At 39.4% G+C, this 16807-nt stretch overlaps 1 protein-coding gene and 1 long non-coding RNA gene across 4 annotated transcripts; one reads left to right on the top strand and one right to left on the bottom strand.

Moving 5' to 3' along the window:
* Positions 1 to 710: 710 nt before the first annotated feature.
* LOC110837596 (uncharacterized) lies at positions 711 to 14897 on the bottom strand. 3 transcript variants are annotated; one of them, XM_087341707.1, is made up of 13 exons: positions 14807 to 14897; positions 14188 to 14348; positions 13824 to 13962; positions 13542 to 13718; positions 9792 to 10500; positions 8565 to 8708; positions 6145 to 6324; positions 5655 to 5771; positions 5107 to 5339; positions 4187 to 4340; positions 1437 to 1529; positions 1017 to 1079; positions 711 to 760 (listed from the first exon to the last, which is right to left on the bottom strand). In XM_087341707.1, the coding sequence occupies exons 7-9, from the start codon at positions 6212 to 6214 to the stop codon at positions 5128 to 5130; spliced, it is 399 nt and encodes a 132-aa protein (XP_087197833.1). In that variant the 5' UTR covers positions 6215 to 6324; positions 8565 to 8708; positions 9792 to 10500; positions 13542 to 13718; positions 13824 to 13962; positions 14188 to 14348; positions 14807 to 14897; the 3' UTR covers positions 711 to 760; positions 1017 to 1079; positions 1437 to 1529; positions 4187 to 4340; positions 5107 to 5127. The 3 variants fall into 3 exon arrangements, with proteins under 3 accessions (XP_087197833.1, XP_087197835.1, XP_087197834.1); XM_087341709.1 differs by lacking the exon at positions 8565 to 8708; XM_087341708.1 differs by lacking the exons at positions 8565 to 8708; positions 9792 to 10500; positions 13542 to 13718; ... (1 more) ...; positions 14188 to 14348; positions 14807 to 14897 and adding an exon at positions 6445 to 6701.
* Positions 6917 to 9699, top strand: LOC147870925 (uncharacterized). Its single transcript, XR_015533023.1, has 2 exons — positions 6917 to 7039; positions 7169 to 9699. It is a non-coding gene; the product is annotated as an uncharacterized LOC147870925 (long non-coding RNA).
* Positions 14898 to 16807: the final 1910 nt, after the last annotated feature.

The raw sequence follows: 16807 nt of genomic DNA, 5'->3' as shown, positions 1-16807 counted from the left end.
AAAACTCAAAATTTAATTAACATATACTACAGTAACTTATGAATATACAATCAAATTAGGCCAAACAGATGAACACAAAATTTTTAAGACTCGACGTCTTTTAGTGAATCCTGGTTATTAACCATTCCCTGTACACCATTACATCGATTTAAGTCTACGTCACTTGTGGATCGATGCATTTTACCTACAACGGAGACTGTAGACGAGATAAACATTGAATAGATATTGATTAATTTTCAAATGTACTTTTTACTTTTTACTAAAAAGGAAAGATTCTACTGAAAACACAGTACTTTTATAAGATTTGACACACACAATCAAACAGCAGTAGCATTGAATACGCTTACACAGATATGTACTTAATGTTTTGCGTCTGTCATGTTGCTACCACTGATTGTAGGAACGTCCATAGAATTAAAAAGAAAAAAGGGGAGAAAAGAGAAAGAGGCCAAAATATTCAAAAAAGAAGGGAAGAAAGACAACATTGTAATCTCAGAAGCCCACTACTTTCCTTAAAAAAAGGAAATTATTATAACAAAAACTGTAAATTAATAACCACTCATTTAAGACATAAAGAAACATGAAAGTGCACCAAATGAAATCCTACCTGTGAGTGCAGCAGAAGAAATGCATCCTGCTGACAGCCGAATCATTTCATCACGTACACCCAAAACTCTTGTCGGTGTTGAACGATCGGCTACGTCAACAACACCCAACTGTCCGTCACTGTTGCTCCCCCATGAAAATATTTCACCTGAATCTTAGTTATAAAAAAGAGAGTGAGGAAAAATATTTAAATGCATGAACTGACATTTATACAGAAATTAAGTTACAAGGTGAAGAGACAAAACTTTTACGTGCACACTGTACTCTTAGAGAAATGTATCACCTCCACCTTCAGATCCTCAAATCTCACAACTTAAGACGTTTATAAACCTTTAAAAAATCAAGTCAAACTTTATTTCACCATTTGTTCACATACAAAGGCTTAATTAATGCAGCACAAACAAACTAACCTGTACTGAGCAATGTGTGTGCTCTTCCACATGCAACATGAGTAGCCTTTTCTGGCTTCAAACCTAAAAATTAATGCACACACAAATATTAGGCATTAAGTAATAATTACATTTTCACGCATAAACACAAAATTACATTTCCAGGAGAGTTAACCTTTTTCATACTATAATAGGTGCTTAAATCCCCAAACTAAAGGCCGCCAGTGCAATGCATTGACAGCTGGCACAAGGTCAATAAAAGTTAAATATGGAATCACAGAGCATCCTCCAAATTACCCATAATTTAAACAGTTGTAAATAAAATGGTTCTGCAATATAATCTGAGAAAGACTGGGTCAGTCTTTCATTACAGATGCTGTAATGCAGGTGTAATATTTTCAGTAAAACATTTCAATTCAGTGCAGGCAATGATGCACTTACTCTTCACACAGCTTGGCTTCACAGTAACATTCTTGTGACCGAGACCAAGTTGTCCATAATCGTTATTCCCAAACTCAGACACTCTTCCTTTCTCTGGAATTCAAACAAAATTCTACAAATATTCATCAGTCACACATCATTAATAAAACTTCCAAGTCAAATACTATATGAAATAAAAATAGCACCTCTAATAGTATTCTTAGTGTCTCTGGGGCATATCTATATTCATGTATATTGCCAGCCTGCTAATGGACCATATACTGAGCCAGTTCAATCCAGTCAACATCCTCAGTTTCTTTAAAATCCATTTTAATATTATCATCTATATATAACTGGCTCAGTATATGGTCCAGTACATAAATATAGAAAAACCCCATAGACCCTAATAAGCAGAGTGTAGGACAGGTCATAGAATAGCACATTTTATTATAAGAACATAAAATAAATTTAAAAGGTGTCCCACTATATGTCATGTAGGTGCTTGAGGGGGAAGGAGGTATAGCTCCTACTCATTCTTAACCTCGGCACTAGACAGGGTAAGTGGTCAGCATCACACCCCAGCTGTGCTTCACCCCTGGAAAAAGACCCCTGTACCCATTAGATAAGAGGCTGGGTGAACCCCGGAGCCGGTCTAGTCTCAAAGGCTGCCCCTGTCACAGATTGAACCCCGGTAGTACAGTCCGTAGTCAGTCACTATTCTGGCTGAACTACCCCAACTCACTTATTATAAGAACACACACTAACATACTAAATGACATAACAATAAAATTATTTTGGTTTGCATATCAATTTTACCTATTTGAAGATGGCTGCATTTTCACTGCACTGAAAAATATGTTTTATCACAATACACAATTTACATATCTACAAAATAACATGCACGTATTAGTTTCACTAATGAAATTGTATGTGCCCTTAACAATAAAATCCATGTGGGTGGAATATCTTGTGACCTAGCCAAGGCATTTGATTGTGTAAACCATGAAATATTACTAATGAAACTGAAATTTTATGGGATTCGAGGTATAGCAGGACAATGGTTTAAATCCTACCTAAACAATAGAAGGCAGAAAGGAGAAATTCAAAGCCCCCATACCAATCATAATACCTATTCAGAATGGGGTATCGTAAATCACGGAGTGCCACAAGGTTCAGTTCTTGGGCCCTTACTTTTCCTCATATATATCAATGACCTGCCGGCAACTGTGAACTCTATATCCAAACCCATTCTTTTTGCTGATGATACAAGTATCATTATTGCACACCAAGAATTGATCTATCTTCAAAATATCATGAATGATGTCTTTGCCAACATAAATTAGAGCTAACAAACTGGCACTAAATTTTGAAAAAACAAACTTCATAAAATTTGTTATTGAGCACAAGACATATCCTAGGTTAAATATAGGTTTTGAAGAAAAATTAACTGTGGAAGTTGAAACAAACAAATTCCTTGGCTTACAAGTTGACAACACCTCAGATTGGAAGAAACACATTGAATATATTATTCCCAAATTAAGCTCTGCATGCTTTGCCATGAGAACAGTCGTACCACCCATGACAACAGACGCTATAAAGCTAGTTTACTTTGCATACTTTCACTCTGTATTGTCATATGGATTAATCTTTGGGGGAAATTCAACAGACAGTAATAAAGTCTTTTACATGCAAAAGAAAATAATTAGAATAATGGCCGGTGTCAAAAGCAGCTTACCTTGTAGAAAATTATTTCGTAAATTTAACATACTTCCACTTGCAAGTGAATTTATACTCTGCTTGCTATCATTTGTGGTGGAAAACATGGATAAATTTAAAAGAAATACAGATGTACATAATTTAAATACAAGACGTAAACATGATCTCTATGTGCCAAATAATAACTTTACTAAATATCAGAAAGGAGTGTACTATACAGGTATCAAGTTGTTTAATAATCTTCCACCAACAATTAAAAGTCTAAATTATGATATAAAGGTATTCAAGCCTGCATTGAAAGATCACCTCTTTACTCACTCCTTCTATTCTGTAGATGATTTCATCTCTGCTGAAAATGTTTAAGCTTTATATCCATAATCTACGCATATGTAAAGCAAGTTTTGTATTTATATTTAAATGTATATTAATTTGTAAAATTATTTTTCATACTTGTATTGCAGAATCTGAAATTTATGTACATTGATATGTGAAATACGTTCTTGTACTTGTGTTGAAAGTTCTGAAGTGTATGTATATTGTATGAAATGACATGTTGTACATCCTTTGGTTGAGTCCTAAGAAGGATCAATGGAATGTAAATAAACTCTACTCTACTCTACTGTGAGATCCTGCACACTGCTTCCCTTATATTTTGAGCATTATTATTTATAATATTAAACTGTGGTTTTATTTTGTCAGAAACTAACAACATGTCACAAAATTAATAACTGATTATGTGTAATTCTGTTATTTCACAGAATACCCACGTATTTAAAAAATATGCAATCCGTGTTCCTCTCAGAGAGTGAGAGATCATGTTTTGCAGCCACACAATAAAACAGGCAAAATTATTGTTTTATAAATTTTTATTTCAGATTCTTATAAATCAGACGGGAAGACAATATATTTTGAACCGAGAAGAAGCAAGCATTTCTGGAATTTAGTCTCCTCCTAATTTCCTCATGAATATCATTTTGATATGTTATTGTTATTCCCAAATATTTAAACTTTGTCACACTTCCGAGTTTGAAATCCTTAAAATGAACATCACTTACACTGGCATGTGTATCATATAGTGCTCAGGATGAAGACTCTTGCTCTCGCAAGTGGCGCAAAGATCGAAGTCAGGGCACTGAATGCACCTGTAGCGAAACCCTTGCACTGCCCTCTCACACGCATCACATGTCACACCAACATGCTGCTGCAGACCTGAGACAGAATTATCACACTTTGCTCCTTAAGCTGAATGTGATAACAAAAAGTACACAAAATTCCTACTTTTATCATTAGCCAAACTGCAGCAATGAAGAGAGAAAGCACACGTTTTCAACAAAGTTTAAACACAAACAGCACAACTCAAGCAGACTGAATGGTTTTTCAAGACTTCTCAATTCAACTTGCTGGAACATTTTCATTTGCAATACAATAAATAAGATATTCTGATTATTGCATAACAACAAAAGGTAGTGCTGTCTAAAAGCCTGCAAAACAGCATCACATTTAAAAACTGATCCTTGTGGCACTCCATTTTCTTCAGGATAACTTGCAGATAAGACATTCACAAGGACACAGAAATAACAGGCGCCTGCATGAAGTTGAAAAGAAACAGTGGCACTCAATCCCAAAGACTTCACCAGTGAAGGGTTCTGAGGACACCATAATTCAAAGTTGTGCCTTATGCCCTCTCCAGGTCAAAGAGAGCAACAATGTGCTGGCATAGAATAAAGTGGCTGAAAGGATGAATAATTGATATGCTTAAACTCTACCGATTTTAAACAAAATCAGACCCAAGACTCAAAAGAGAAAAAAAGTCCTTTCTGGGAGAAAAGCTCATTTTACACATTTTCCATACACGGCCGGAAGAAATCAGCAATGCCAAGTATTTTGCTCCCTATAATAAAGTTCTTGCAAAAGGTTTTGCTTATTCTATAAAGACAAAGTAAAGTGAAATGGAAAATTTCTAATTCCTCCTCACCGACCAATTGTCCAATGATTCTCAGATACTGAATATGGGCATCTTCTTGCTGTTCTTGTGATTTCTGCTGCTTGCTACTGGAAGGGCCAGCGGAGTTATCATTAACGTGGGGTGGTTCTTCTTCGCCTGAAAGATTTGTCCACACGATGTACAAAGCAAGGGCTTCCAACCACTCTGGTTCTCCACCACGAGGTCTCCATGGACAATGGCCTGCCTCAGGCTCCCACCCACACCTCACAGAAGAGAAGCAATTATTCACTCAACTAGTCAACAGATATTGTTCATTGTGACTTTTCTCTTGTCTCCTAACTTTAACATTTACAGTGTAAACAGTTTGTTTGAATGCTTATTTTTATATCCAGAAAATTAGTTTGTGAGGTCTTCCATCCACATGCACAAATAGGTCAAATAACAAGTCTACTTTGAAGGCCATTAAACTTCGATCACCGTAAGTGCAGTATCCTAATTTCTACATTAGTCTCGACACTTGATAATACAAAGTTGATCCTTCACATGTTAAATCACATAATGCACTAATACACACTGACCTTCGGCAGATCCAGCTCCTGGTTTTAAATATAGTTTGCGCACTTCAGTCTGTGATTCAGTTAATGCCAGCATCAATTCTTCGTCGCTGGACATTGTAATTTTATCACCTTCGGCATCTGTGGACAAAGAAATAAAATGAACTTAAAAAGCATGGGCTAAACACTAACATCAGCAAGTACATATTTGATCAGTGATGTAATATAGCATCATAAAAATGGAAAAATCCTGTCAATGAACAAGAAACCAAAATTTCCCTGTGTTCTACACACCAATTCTTCTCCAATATGAGCACGAGGTTAAACAGATAGTAAAACAAAGATATTAAAGGATAAGATGAAAAATGTTAATTTCTGAAGTGTAAATTAAACCCCATGAAAAATGAATAAGGAACAGAGTTACATCATTCCCCATATTTACTGTTAATTCATGAGGAAAAATGGCTAAGAAAATTTGTAGCTCCGTGTTCCATCAAATTTCAATGCCGGTTACCTTTCCACGCAACGATAAAGTTGCATCCGTGAAGGGATGGGAAAATAGATTGTAGTTTCTCCCTTAGCATGGCGAAGTTTAATGCAGAAGTGAGTTTGAAATTAAAACGACGTATTTAACGTTCATTTCCCTCTTCAAAGTAAACTTTAAAACAAACTTTCATCTCTTCATCCATGACACCTGAAAATTAGAATTATTAATATTCAGTTCATGTTATCTTTAATGCATTTACTTAAATGACATCAAATACATATAACGTATTCACCGAGTCATGAGGAGCTGTTGTTGAGAAATACGTACCGCTGTACTCCTAGACAATGGTGGAGAGGGCTGTCAGTTGGAATGCGTGTCCAGCACATATAAGCTCGAAATCAGGATGGCCAACTATTATAAAATTTATTTGTATACCTGTTTCTGTGGATAAAGGCTAAAAATCCTGGGATGCTTGTGTCCGTCAATTTAAATATCCACACACAGGTTTGGTCATCCGTAAAGGAATATGTTAATGTTGGTGTTCCTGGTGCCTAACAATGCTACCAACGTTGGTATTTGCGCTACCAATATTGCTAGTCTATAATTGACCTGAAGAGGTTTACTGATCTTGCATCAGAACGTTTGGATAGAAATTGATATGTTCTTCGAACGTATTAAGTACAATGTTAAGTAAAATACACATCGATTGTGAGTTGACTGTGTGAGAGTAATATAATGAAATTCTGTTACATGAAATGGACATCATTAAGGAGTGAGTTGCTGTACGCATTTAGAGAAGGAAGTAAAATTAAAAAAGGGTTTTTTTAAAAAAATTCTCCATACCCGATCCGTCTACTAATGATTGGTACGGTTAAGTGCATATGGAATATAAGGACAGAGTAATACCACAACTACTTTTGGGGTATGCTATTGTTCCACATATTATTTATAAGTTTGAGAATCGGGAAGTACGTAATTTTCCAGCATATTTCAAGAGACCTATAATCAATCCATCTGCTCCAGGAGCTTTACGAGTTTTTATTCTTTTCAGGACTGAAGTTAACCGTTAAGGAAATTAAAGCCTCGTCCCACATCTCGGAAAGTGTTCCGAATGTCACGGAAATCGTTTACTTTTCTGAAACGTTATTTTTTTCATCAGCTCAGTTGAACATAATTGCCCAGCACAAAGTCAAATTAATTTCACATGTCAACACCTCTAAGAACATAATGCATGTTGTTCCTTGCCTTTCCTAACAGGCAATTTGCGAAAACACTGAGACAGGGCCAATGTTTCGGAGTACATGAAGAACGCCGCTGAGCTCTGAAATCAACACTGACGATAACCTGCTGCACATATGTGCGGGCTAACCTAAACTCATTAATTTCTTTCATGCTTAACATTTTGACACAGCCTACATGACGAGGAAACAATTGTTGAGTGTCAGTCAGTCACGTTTTGTTACGGTGTAGCAATCATGCTGGCCATGCCTACATGGTGTACAGTGGGGCAGCTTTACTTTTACAGAAATATTATTTTATACACTTAGTGGCGCGCTGAAAGATTTGCGACAAGGACTTCTCAATTTCCCACACAGGAGAGAACGACGATGTGGCTATATTGCCAAAAAAAGGAATTATTATTATTAACTGCTAATGGGTTTTTACCCGGTGGCAGTGGTTATGGAGAATGTTTAATGGGAAAAGCCAATATATAAAAATATGAACACCACAATTCAACTGGGCGTGAGGTCTCTTTGTACAGGCACTACTGTTATTCTGTGATTGTGAGGCCTTTCATAAAGGCACATACTCAACAAGAAATTTCAGATGTAAATTGTAAGTTGCACAGAGTAGATGAGAGTGTGAACGAAAAGCCTGACGCGCACATGGAGAAGGGGCTAGATGTTGCCAAAGTAGAAAGCAGAATTAATACTAATATCACTTCTAAGTTAGACGAGTATAGAACTGAAGTGGAGCTGTCAGAAAGGAAGTGTTAAGTTTAAGGCACAACATTTCTAAATGGGAAAGTACTGCTAATATGGAAGAAATTACTATTTGCTCAGATGGCATACAAGAACAGGTAACAGTAGCAACTAGACAAGCAGAGCCTGTTAGTGGGTAACAGTCAAACGCCACTGACAAATGTAACAGCTGGCACAGACCAAGGCTCTTGTTCGTCTGGAATAGTAGATTTAGCAGTCCCACGCGCAAAACACTTGGGGAAGTATGAATGGATTAAAATGTACCAGTGTTATGCACTGTTACACAAATAAGGAAGAGGAGGAAAAGAAACAAGTAATAAAAACACAAGAAAATGAGAATCATAGGAAGAATGTGAAATGGTGATTCCAATTATTATGCTCCCTATAATAAAGTTCTTGCAAAGGTTCTGCTTATTCTCTAATGACAAAGTAAAGTGAAATGGAAAATTTCTAATTCCTCCCCACCCAACGGATCCAATACAATGGCCACCAACTGTCCGATGTTTCTCAGATACTGAATATGGGCATCTTCTTGCTGTTCTTGTGATTTCTGCTGCTTGCTACTTGAAGGGCCAGCGGAGTTATCGTTAACGTGGGGCTCTCCTTCACCTGAAAGATTTGTCCACTCGTTGAAGTTCGAAGCAAGGGCTTAATAGAAAAGAATATTCTGAACAAAAGATTTATATTTAGGAAGGTTCTAGGAAATGTCACCACCAAATTGCAAAATTTGCATTCACAGAAGCATGCACTCAACGGAGTAGAACAAGCCCTTATGTGTGTGTGTAACTTGAAAATATCATGAACGACATAAACAAATGGTTTACAGCCAACAAACTGGCACTAAGTTCTCTCTCTCTCTCCTTTTTCTTTTCTAAAAAGGAAACTTCATAAAATTTGTTACTAAGCACAAGGCATATAATAGGTTTTATGAAAAATTAATCGCGGAAGTTTAAACAATTTCCTTGGCTTACAAGTTGACAACACCTCAGATTGGAAGAAGCACATTGAGTATATTATTCCCTAATTAAGCTCTGCGTGCCTTGCCATCTGAACAATCATGCCACCCATGACAACAGATACTATAAAGCTAGTTTACTTTGCTTATTTCCACTCTGTGGTGTCTTATGGATTAATATTTTGGGGGAATTCAACAGACAGTAATAAGGCTTTTTACATGCAAAAGAAAATAATCACAACAATGGCAGGTGTCAAAAGCAGCGTATCTTGTAGAAAATTATTTCGTAAATTTAATATACTTCCACTTGCAAGTGAATTTATACTCTGCTTGCTATCATTTGTGGTGGAAAAGTTGGATAATTTTAAAAGAAATACAGATGTACATAATTTAATTACAAGATGTAAACCCTGCTAAATGTCAAAGAGGAGTGTACTTTACACGTGTCAAGTTATTTAATAATCACCAACCAACAATTAAAACTCTAAATTGTGATATAAATGTATTCAAGCCTGCACTGAAATTAGCTTTCATACTTGAATTGCAAAATCTGAAGGTTTATGTACATTCATATGTGAAACACGTTCTTGTAATTGTGTCAAAAGTACCGAGGTTTACGTATATTGAATGAAGTCCTGAAGTTTATGTTTACTGTATGAAATGACTTGCTCTGCATCCCATGGTTTAGTTCTAAGAAGGATCCATGGAATGCAAAGAAACTCTACTCTCTAACATACCTGAATAATGCAATTCCTTATCCAAGTCACAAACACTCCAGGTGCTTCGTTCTGTCTGGTTCTTCACAACTCCAACTCCAAATAAGCTGCTTCCCCATCACGCACACAACTGATCTTCTCAAACGCTTATATTCAGACAAATTGGTCTGCCATGTCTTCGTTGAAACCAGTCCACACACACTACAGCTACAGTTCACATGAAAGTTGCCACTCAGCACATCCCCTGATCTCAAACTCCTCTTTGAGACAGACTAGGCACTCCCACTAAATCTATAACAGTACACCTCCTCGGAAAGCAAGGTATATAATCGCACGAGGGCCTGAGGTCTTCCTTGTGGCATTGTGAGGCATCATACGAACACCCCATACTTGGTCACTAGGAATCAAAAGTGGGCAACTGCGGTGCAGTGGCCACGTAACCAACATTACAACCTGTAACCCTAGCTGCTTACTTCTAGCTTCTTCACTGCGATAAGCTCTTGCACAAATTTAAATCAACAGCTACTGAATTTCCACATGCAAGTCACAAAAACAGAGGCTGCCACCACGAGTCTGTGGGTCATCCCAACCGCATCGACTGATGAATTGTGTCCATCACGCACAATGATCATGTCAGCTACCGGAGCAAAGTCTTGCTACCTCCGTAGTAATGATGGACTCGAAACTGCATAACGGCTGAAGTATCCCATATGCTTGCATTCACGCCTACCTGAAACAAAACCATGTACAGAAATAAACATCCGCATTGAGAGACCAGTATTAATTCTTACTACGAAGGCACTCTACACCACATTAATAACCTACTGGCAACTAATCCGGCCTTTCGTGCAACCAAAATATTTCCCACTTTACGTACTTCACACGGGAGAAAGATGACAAACATCAGATCAAATAAACTTGCAAGCCCTGGCAATATAAGAGAGTAAAGCTGCACTCGACTGGGCATGCATCCTACCATCACGCCGTCCGAAGGAAACAATACCAGCAGAGGAGCTGCGCCATTTTCTCGCACGCAGGGACGGCAACGTCTGAAAAACAGCGAACACATCCCGCCACCGCCGGAGCACGAGGGATATTCAATGATCAATATGTGCGCACCCTGACGAACTGTCCTGTCATCTACCGACAATACCCCTGAGGTACATGCCCGTCCGCGAACACTACACGGCACTGCCGAACCAAATGCTGACTGAAATACCACTCCAAAGACCGTAAACTGATAAACACAAGGCAGGTAGCTCCAAAATTGACTTTCGATATCACGCCCGTGCGCACAGACATGTTTATTTGTTACCATGCACTTGGGCAAACATTACACTGATCCCTAGGGTCAAATCAACAGGTCACGCCGCCATTGTGCCAATTCTTTCAAGTACTGCATAATTTTTTGAAGGAGTCTCCACGAACAGCGGAGAATTTTATGGAAGTGCATTAAGACGCACTCTTTGAACCAAGGTCAACAGTTCATGACACGAAATAACAGAAAAAGATAATTATTTGTCTGAATTCGATTCTACAAGGAATTTAATCCATGCTTACACGTGATATGAGCAATGCGACAAAGTTGGAGAATGTGTAATATTCCTAAGAATTCCATTCACGCAGTGCATTTATTGAGACTATCTGCTGGTTTCTTCCAGCTTAAAACATGTTTTCAAACACGGCAGCAATTTCTTTCTCGTACTGAACACGTACAGGTGTTCAACTTATCAAATGGGACACGAAGTAAGTGCTGGAAACAGCGACTTCTTCAAGTTTTTCTATTATTCTCGAGACAGTATTCAATGGCGCAACAAATATTCGAGCTGAGGAACGTCTGGATTTTAGAGCAACACACACCTGAACGCGGTCCTAAATTCGTCAGAATCTATCGAGAATCGATGAACCAATTACTGTAACCTGAGTGTCAACCCATCCTAATCTTCGGAACTTATTAAAAACACAGACAGAGAGAGAGAGATGCTTCAACTAAGTTAACAGTCCTATAATATTTCTTGATGATTTAGACAGGTGTAATACTTCGTTTCTCACTCTGTAAGACAATCCGAACTTGAAAACACTTAGGGAAAGAGATTCAAGAAGATTATTTACAAGCGAGTGGGGCGAAGTAATACTGATAAAGAAAAAAGTTTGTAAACGGTACATTAAGCCTTCAACAGAGAATGCTAAATACCAAGTAGTTCAATTCTGAAAGTTTACTTCAACATATGTACCAAGTGCTTTAATTATGATGACTTTTATATTTATGGCTTTTCTATGATTCTCACTATAAACAGCGATCATTTCCTTAAACAGCGTTAACCAGTTGATCTTCATAATGGTGAAGAGTTGTGTTTTCTTCGCGGTACGGACTGGATTCTTAAATATAATTCAGACGAACTATGATTCTCGGAATAAACAGCGATCATTTCCTTAAACAGCGTTAACCAGTTGATTTTCGTAATGGTGAAGAGTTGTGTTTTCTTCGCGGTACGGACTGAATTCTTAAATATAATTCAGACGACCTACGGCTTCATGGGGTTAATGATGCTTACTTTTTACATTTCAAAGAGCACACAAAAAGTTAAGTTATGAACCCTCTTAGGAAAGGAATGAATTATTTCGGAAGATTTAGTAGCGGTGAGACTTAATATTAAACTGTGTTATTGTATAAAGAGTATCTAGAGATGTGAATCAGACTGCAGTGACTCACGATAGACTCAAATTTCGGTTTCCTTGCACTTGTAAACCTTCAGTTTCATTGATTAGGAAAATAGATCAGGTACTCAATTTGACGATATTTTATATTACTATACACAGAATAAACTGAAAGTCGACAAAACTGCAATTTTTATTAGCGAAGAGTAATTATAACTGTTATAAATTACGCCTTCATAGTTTTCTGACTCGAGATACTGTAAACTGGTGTAGCTTTAATTCAATATATATCTCTACTGTGTTGCTACAAGTGGACTTGAATATCAATTCTTGAGTCTTGGTCTACGCTCCTGTATCCCATCACCATCCTTCGGGATAAAACGCAGAACGATACTTCGTTCTGATGACTGCCTCAATCAAGCAAAAGATGTTGAAAATGTTTCTCCATATTTTGGGAACCTCTGCTCTATACAGCAGCTCTATCTAATTCCATCACAGCGTAAAGGACGCCTACTCAGTCGCGTCTCTGGCAGACGGCTAATCCAAATCAATACAGACTCCATACGCAATACTCGGTCCACCTAACACCACAGCATTTCCTTACGAAATTTATCCAACAGAAATGAAGTAAGGACGACCAATCAGTTTTTAAAATTTCTGTGTCTATACACGAAGAGAAAGGCTTTGACCAGTTAAACGACTGTCAGCTACACGATGACTGCCGTACATGTTTACATCAAGAGAGACGGAAGAAATTGGTCTCATACCGCAAGTGTGCGTGTCTATCACCGGACACGCAACGTCTCTGTGATTGTCTGCATTTTCTCCTTTTCCAATCTTTCCCATCAACAATTCTCAAATGATCTGTAACTTTTCCTTTCTGTTTCCAACTCATAAAAGAACTTGATTCCTTACCGTACGTAGGGGGTTTCAAACATTCTTTGATTTTGGCGATATCGGTACCTTCGCGAAATCCCATCCATGCAGATCAGGCTTTACTCAGACACTACATTGTCGTCGAGACATACTAATTTTTAATTTCCCACAGAACACTATCTACGAAAGTCATTATAATTTTGAATCAACCTAGAAATAATACATCACCGTACTCACCCGAGTCCATCGCTCACTGGTGCCTCATCGTTTCAGACGTCTCGTGCCAGACGACGTCACAGAGCAGCGTCCAGGAGCGAGACGTGGAAAAATCTTCAGGTTCAGAGGGTTCACGACGGCGATGAAGAATGATGACATCATAATCACCGTGAATATGAAGAGGGCTCCGCCAACCACCTCAAAGCAGACATAATGACAAGAATTTATAATTACGTCGCTTCTGTATGTAAGCTCTGAAACTCGATCAGTGGGCATTATCTGACAATTTCTCATTGTACTCACCGGAGTCCTTAGTTCGCTGCTGCTGTAATATAATTTTCGGGTTGTCGTGTTAGCAAGCTCACGATGTAAGCGGCCGTCATCCTCACCGCTCCGTAAACCTCAAGTCTTGAACGAGCGTCACGTGGTTGTTACCACTGACCTAGAAGGAGACGGAATGCGTGGGCAGTATCACAGAACAATCAAAACGTAAAATAGAATATCTCAGAATACTTAGTTCAGTGTTGCAACGTCATTTCAGCCATCTTGTCTTGTGTGACGCAGGCCAAGTCACGTTGTATCGGTAACAGCACGCAATATAAGATTTTCTCTCAACGTACTTTCAGAACTCTCTACTTCAGAGGACGGAATATTTCATGCAACTCACCTTGAATGACTTAAGTAGGCTCGCGTTGTACAGGACGTAGCACCCGAGGACACAAAACAGGACACATGTACTCTCGCATGTGCGTGTCACAGTCCTTGAGAAAAATATATAGACGATCTTATATCACTCCACTTTCTCCATGGAAAAGCGACGTAATTCACCTGTAAAGCCGCCAGACAGAAATGCCGATAAGTCAGGGTCGTTATCTATCCGACCAGGTTAAATCTGTATTCATTATGAAAAGGTCAAATCCAGGAGTCAATTATAATAAATATTACAATTTTCATCGATTTGTGCTTACATTACACGTACAGTGAATGGCAAAAGAGGTGGAAATCCACACAATAAGAATTTATTATTATTTTCGCTTCAGATTCCAGGATTAAATTTTCAATGGTGCAAGGGTTTAAGTCGAATAAAATCTAACTCAACGATTTTTGTAATTTCTAGAGAAAATCGGTTAGTATTTTCATTATCACGAATTCGCCTGCATTCTTTAGAGCCTCGTACTACCACCACGAAAGCTTCAACAACTCTTTGGCTGTCGAACAAATCGATAATTAAACCAAACACAAGCTGAGACGTAATATCAAAATGGCTGACTGAAGCCCCAACTTACGTAAAGACTGGACACGTAAGCGCTGTACCGGAGCAGGAGACAGACAACCAGAAACAAACTCAACTTGTCCGTAGGAAACAAGTTTCGCGGAGCATGCCGGGAAAGGCAAAGATGAAAACCTCATCCACCGCGTGTCGGCAGAGATGACTAAGGGGCAGATAAAATTATACGTCCAGTAATAAAACACTAGAAGCGAAAATACTACGAGCAGCGAAAACTCAATGATTTAATCGAATGAAACCAAATCGCGGGACGGAGGGTCAGCCTCAGGTCGTAAATGGTCGTAGAGAATAAAACAAGGCTCGAAAAACGTAAAATAAACGGCAGCGTCCTCTGTGCGGGAACATCGGGACCCACCAAAAGCGCCGTTACCCACAGAGGGCGCAAGTTATTATTTTGCTTTAAGAGGTTTGTTTTAAGTTCCTATGACCACTTAGCGGCTGGGGTTGAGCCCCCCTGTCGTATTATTCCATATCAATTACCGCGCTTTCGTTGCTGGTACTATTTTCGAATTTTGAGTGGTCCTCTTATTATACCTAATCTTACTATGCTCTTGCTATATCCCCTAGACAAGATCTGTTGCCAGGTGGGTTAGTCGAAAGAGTTGAACGACTCGCCTCGCCCACGAGGTCCTGTTTTGCATAGCGTGCGAGCGCAAAGCCAACGAGTTGGACTCGTCCGACTGGGCGGTTCGTTGGAACCCGACACCAGGCGCCCGGCGCCCAGGCCATTGTCCGGAGCCGGGTCCGCGCCACTGCTCGCTCAAGAAACGGCCTGGGCCTCCACCTCCTTTCGTGGGGGTTAGGGCCGGGGGGTGGGGTTAGGGCCGGGGGGGGTTAGGGCCGGGGGGGTTAGGGCCGGGGGGGTTAGGGCTGGGGGGGTTAGGGCCGGGGGGGTTAGGGCCGGGGGGGTTAGGGCCGGGGGGGTTAGGGCCGGGGGGGTTAGGGCCGGGGGGGCTAAGGCCGGGGGGCTAGGGCCGGGGGGGGTTAGGGCCGGGGGGGGGGGTTAGGGCCGGGGGGGTTAGGGCCGGGGGGGTTAGGGCCGGGGGGGTTAGGGCCGGGGGGGGGGTTAGGGCCGGGGGGGGGGGTTAGGGCCGGGGGGGGGGGTTAGGGCCGGGGGGGTTAGGGCCGGGGGGGTTAGGGCCGGGGGGGTTAGGGCCGGGGGGGTTAGGGCCGGGGGGGTTAGGGCCGGGGGGGTTAGGGCCGGGGGGGTTAGGGCCGGGGGGGTTAGGGCCGGGGGGGAAAGGGCCGGGGGGGTTAGGGCCGGGGGGGGATAGGGCGGGTGGGTTAGGGCCGGTGGGAGCTCTAAGTTCGTTAGGGCGTTTCATGCCATTTGCAGAGACATTTAATTTTTTAAAAATTTCGACATTTTTGAAAATTTCAATTTTTTCGAAAAATCGAAAAACGTGGGAAATCGTCCAAAAAGCTAGGTTAGGTTAGGATAGGTTAGGTTATGTTACGTTAGGTAAGGTTAGTTTTTTAAATTTCAATTTTTTCGAAAATTCTCGAAAAATCGAAAATCGTGTTAAATCGTACAAAAGCGCACAAAACCAAAATTTTTTGAAAAATTCTGAATTCAAAATTTTTTCGAAAATTTTGAAAATCTTTAGTTTTCTTCGCGTTTCATGCCATTTGCAGCCACTTTTAATTTTTTAAAATTTCTACAATTTTTTAAAATTTAGATTTTTTCGAAAGTTTTCGAAAAATCGAAAAACGTGGGAAATCGTCCAAAAAGCGCACAAAACCAAAATTTTTTGAAAAATTCTGAATTCAAATTTTTTTTCGAAAATTTCGAAAATCTTTAGTTTTCTTCGCGTTTCATGCCATTTGCAGCCACTTTTAATTTTTTTAAAATTTCTACAATTTTTGAAATTTCAATTTTTTCGAAAATTTTCGAAAAATCGAAAAACGTGGGAAATGGTCCAAAAAGCGCAGAAAACCAAAAAGTTTGAAAAATTTTGATTTCAAATTTTTTTTCGAAGATTTCGAAAATCCAGTTTTC

This window comes from Zootermopsis nevadensis, unplaced genomic scaffold, assembly GCF_977971745.1.
Source record: "Zootermopsis nevadensis isolate Lab colony 2312 unplaced genomic scaffold, Znev_1.0 Znev_ptg000083l, whole genome shotgun sequence".
NCBI classification, from domain to species: Eukaryota; Metazoa; Arthropoda; class Insecta; order Blattodea; family Termopsidae; genus Zootermopsis; species Zootermopsis nevadensis.
This window is presented reverse-complemented; position numbering and strand designations above follow the sequence as displayed.

Bases quoted from the DNA above. Each gene is read 5' to 3' on its own strand.
- LOC110837596 (XM_087341707.1), bottom strand. From the start codon at position 6,214: ATGCTAAGGGAGAAACTACAATCTATTTTCCCATCCCTTCACGGATGC. The intron at 5,772-6,144 runs GTAACCGGCATT...CTTTGTCCACAG, and splicing joins CTTTATCGTTGCGTGGAAAG to ATGCCGAAGGTGATAAAATT. The intron at 5,340-5,654 runs GTCAGTGTGTAT...CTCTTCTGTGAG, and splicing joins AGGAGCTGGATCTGCCGAAG to GTGTGGGTGGGAGCCTGAGG.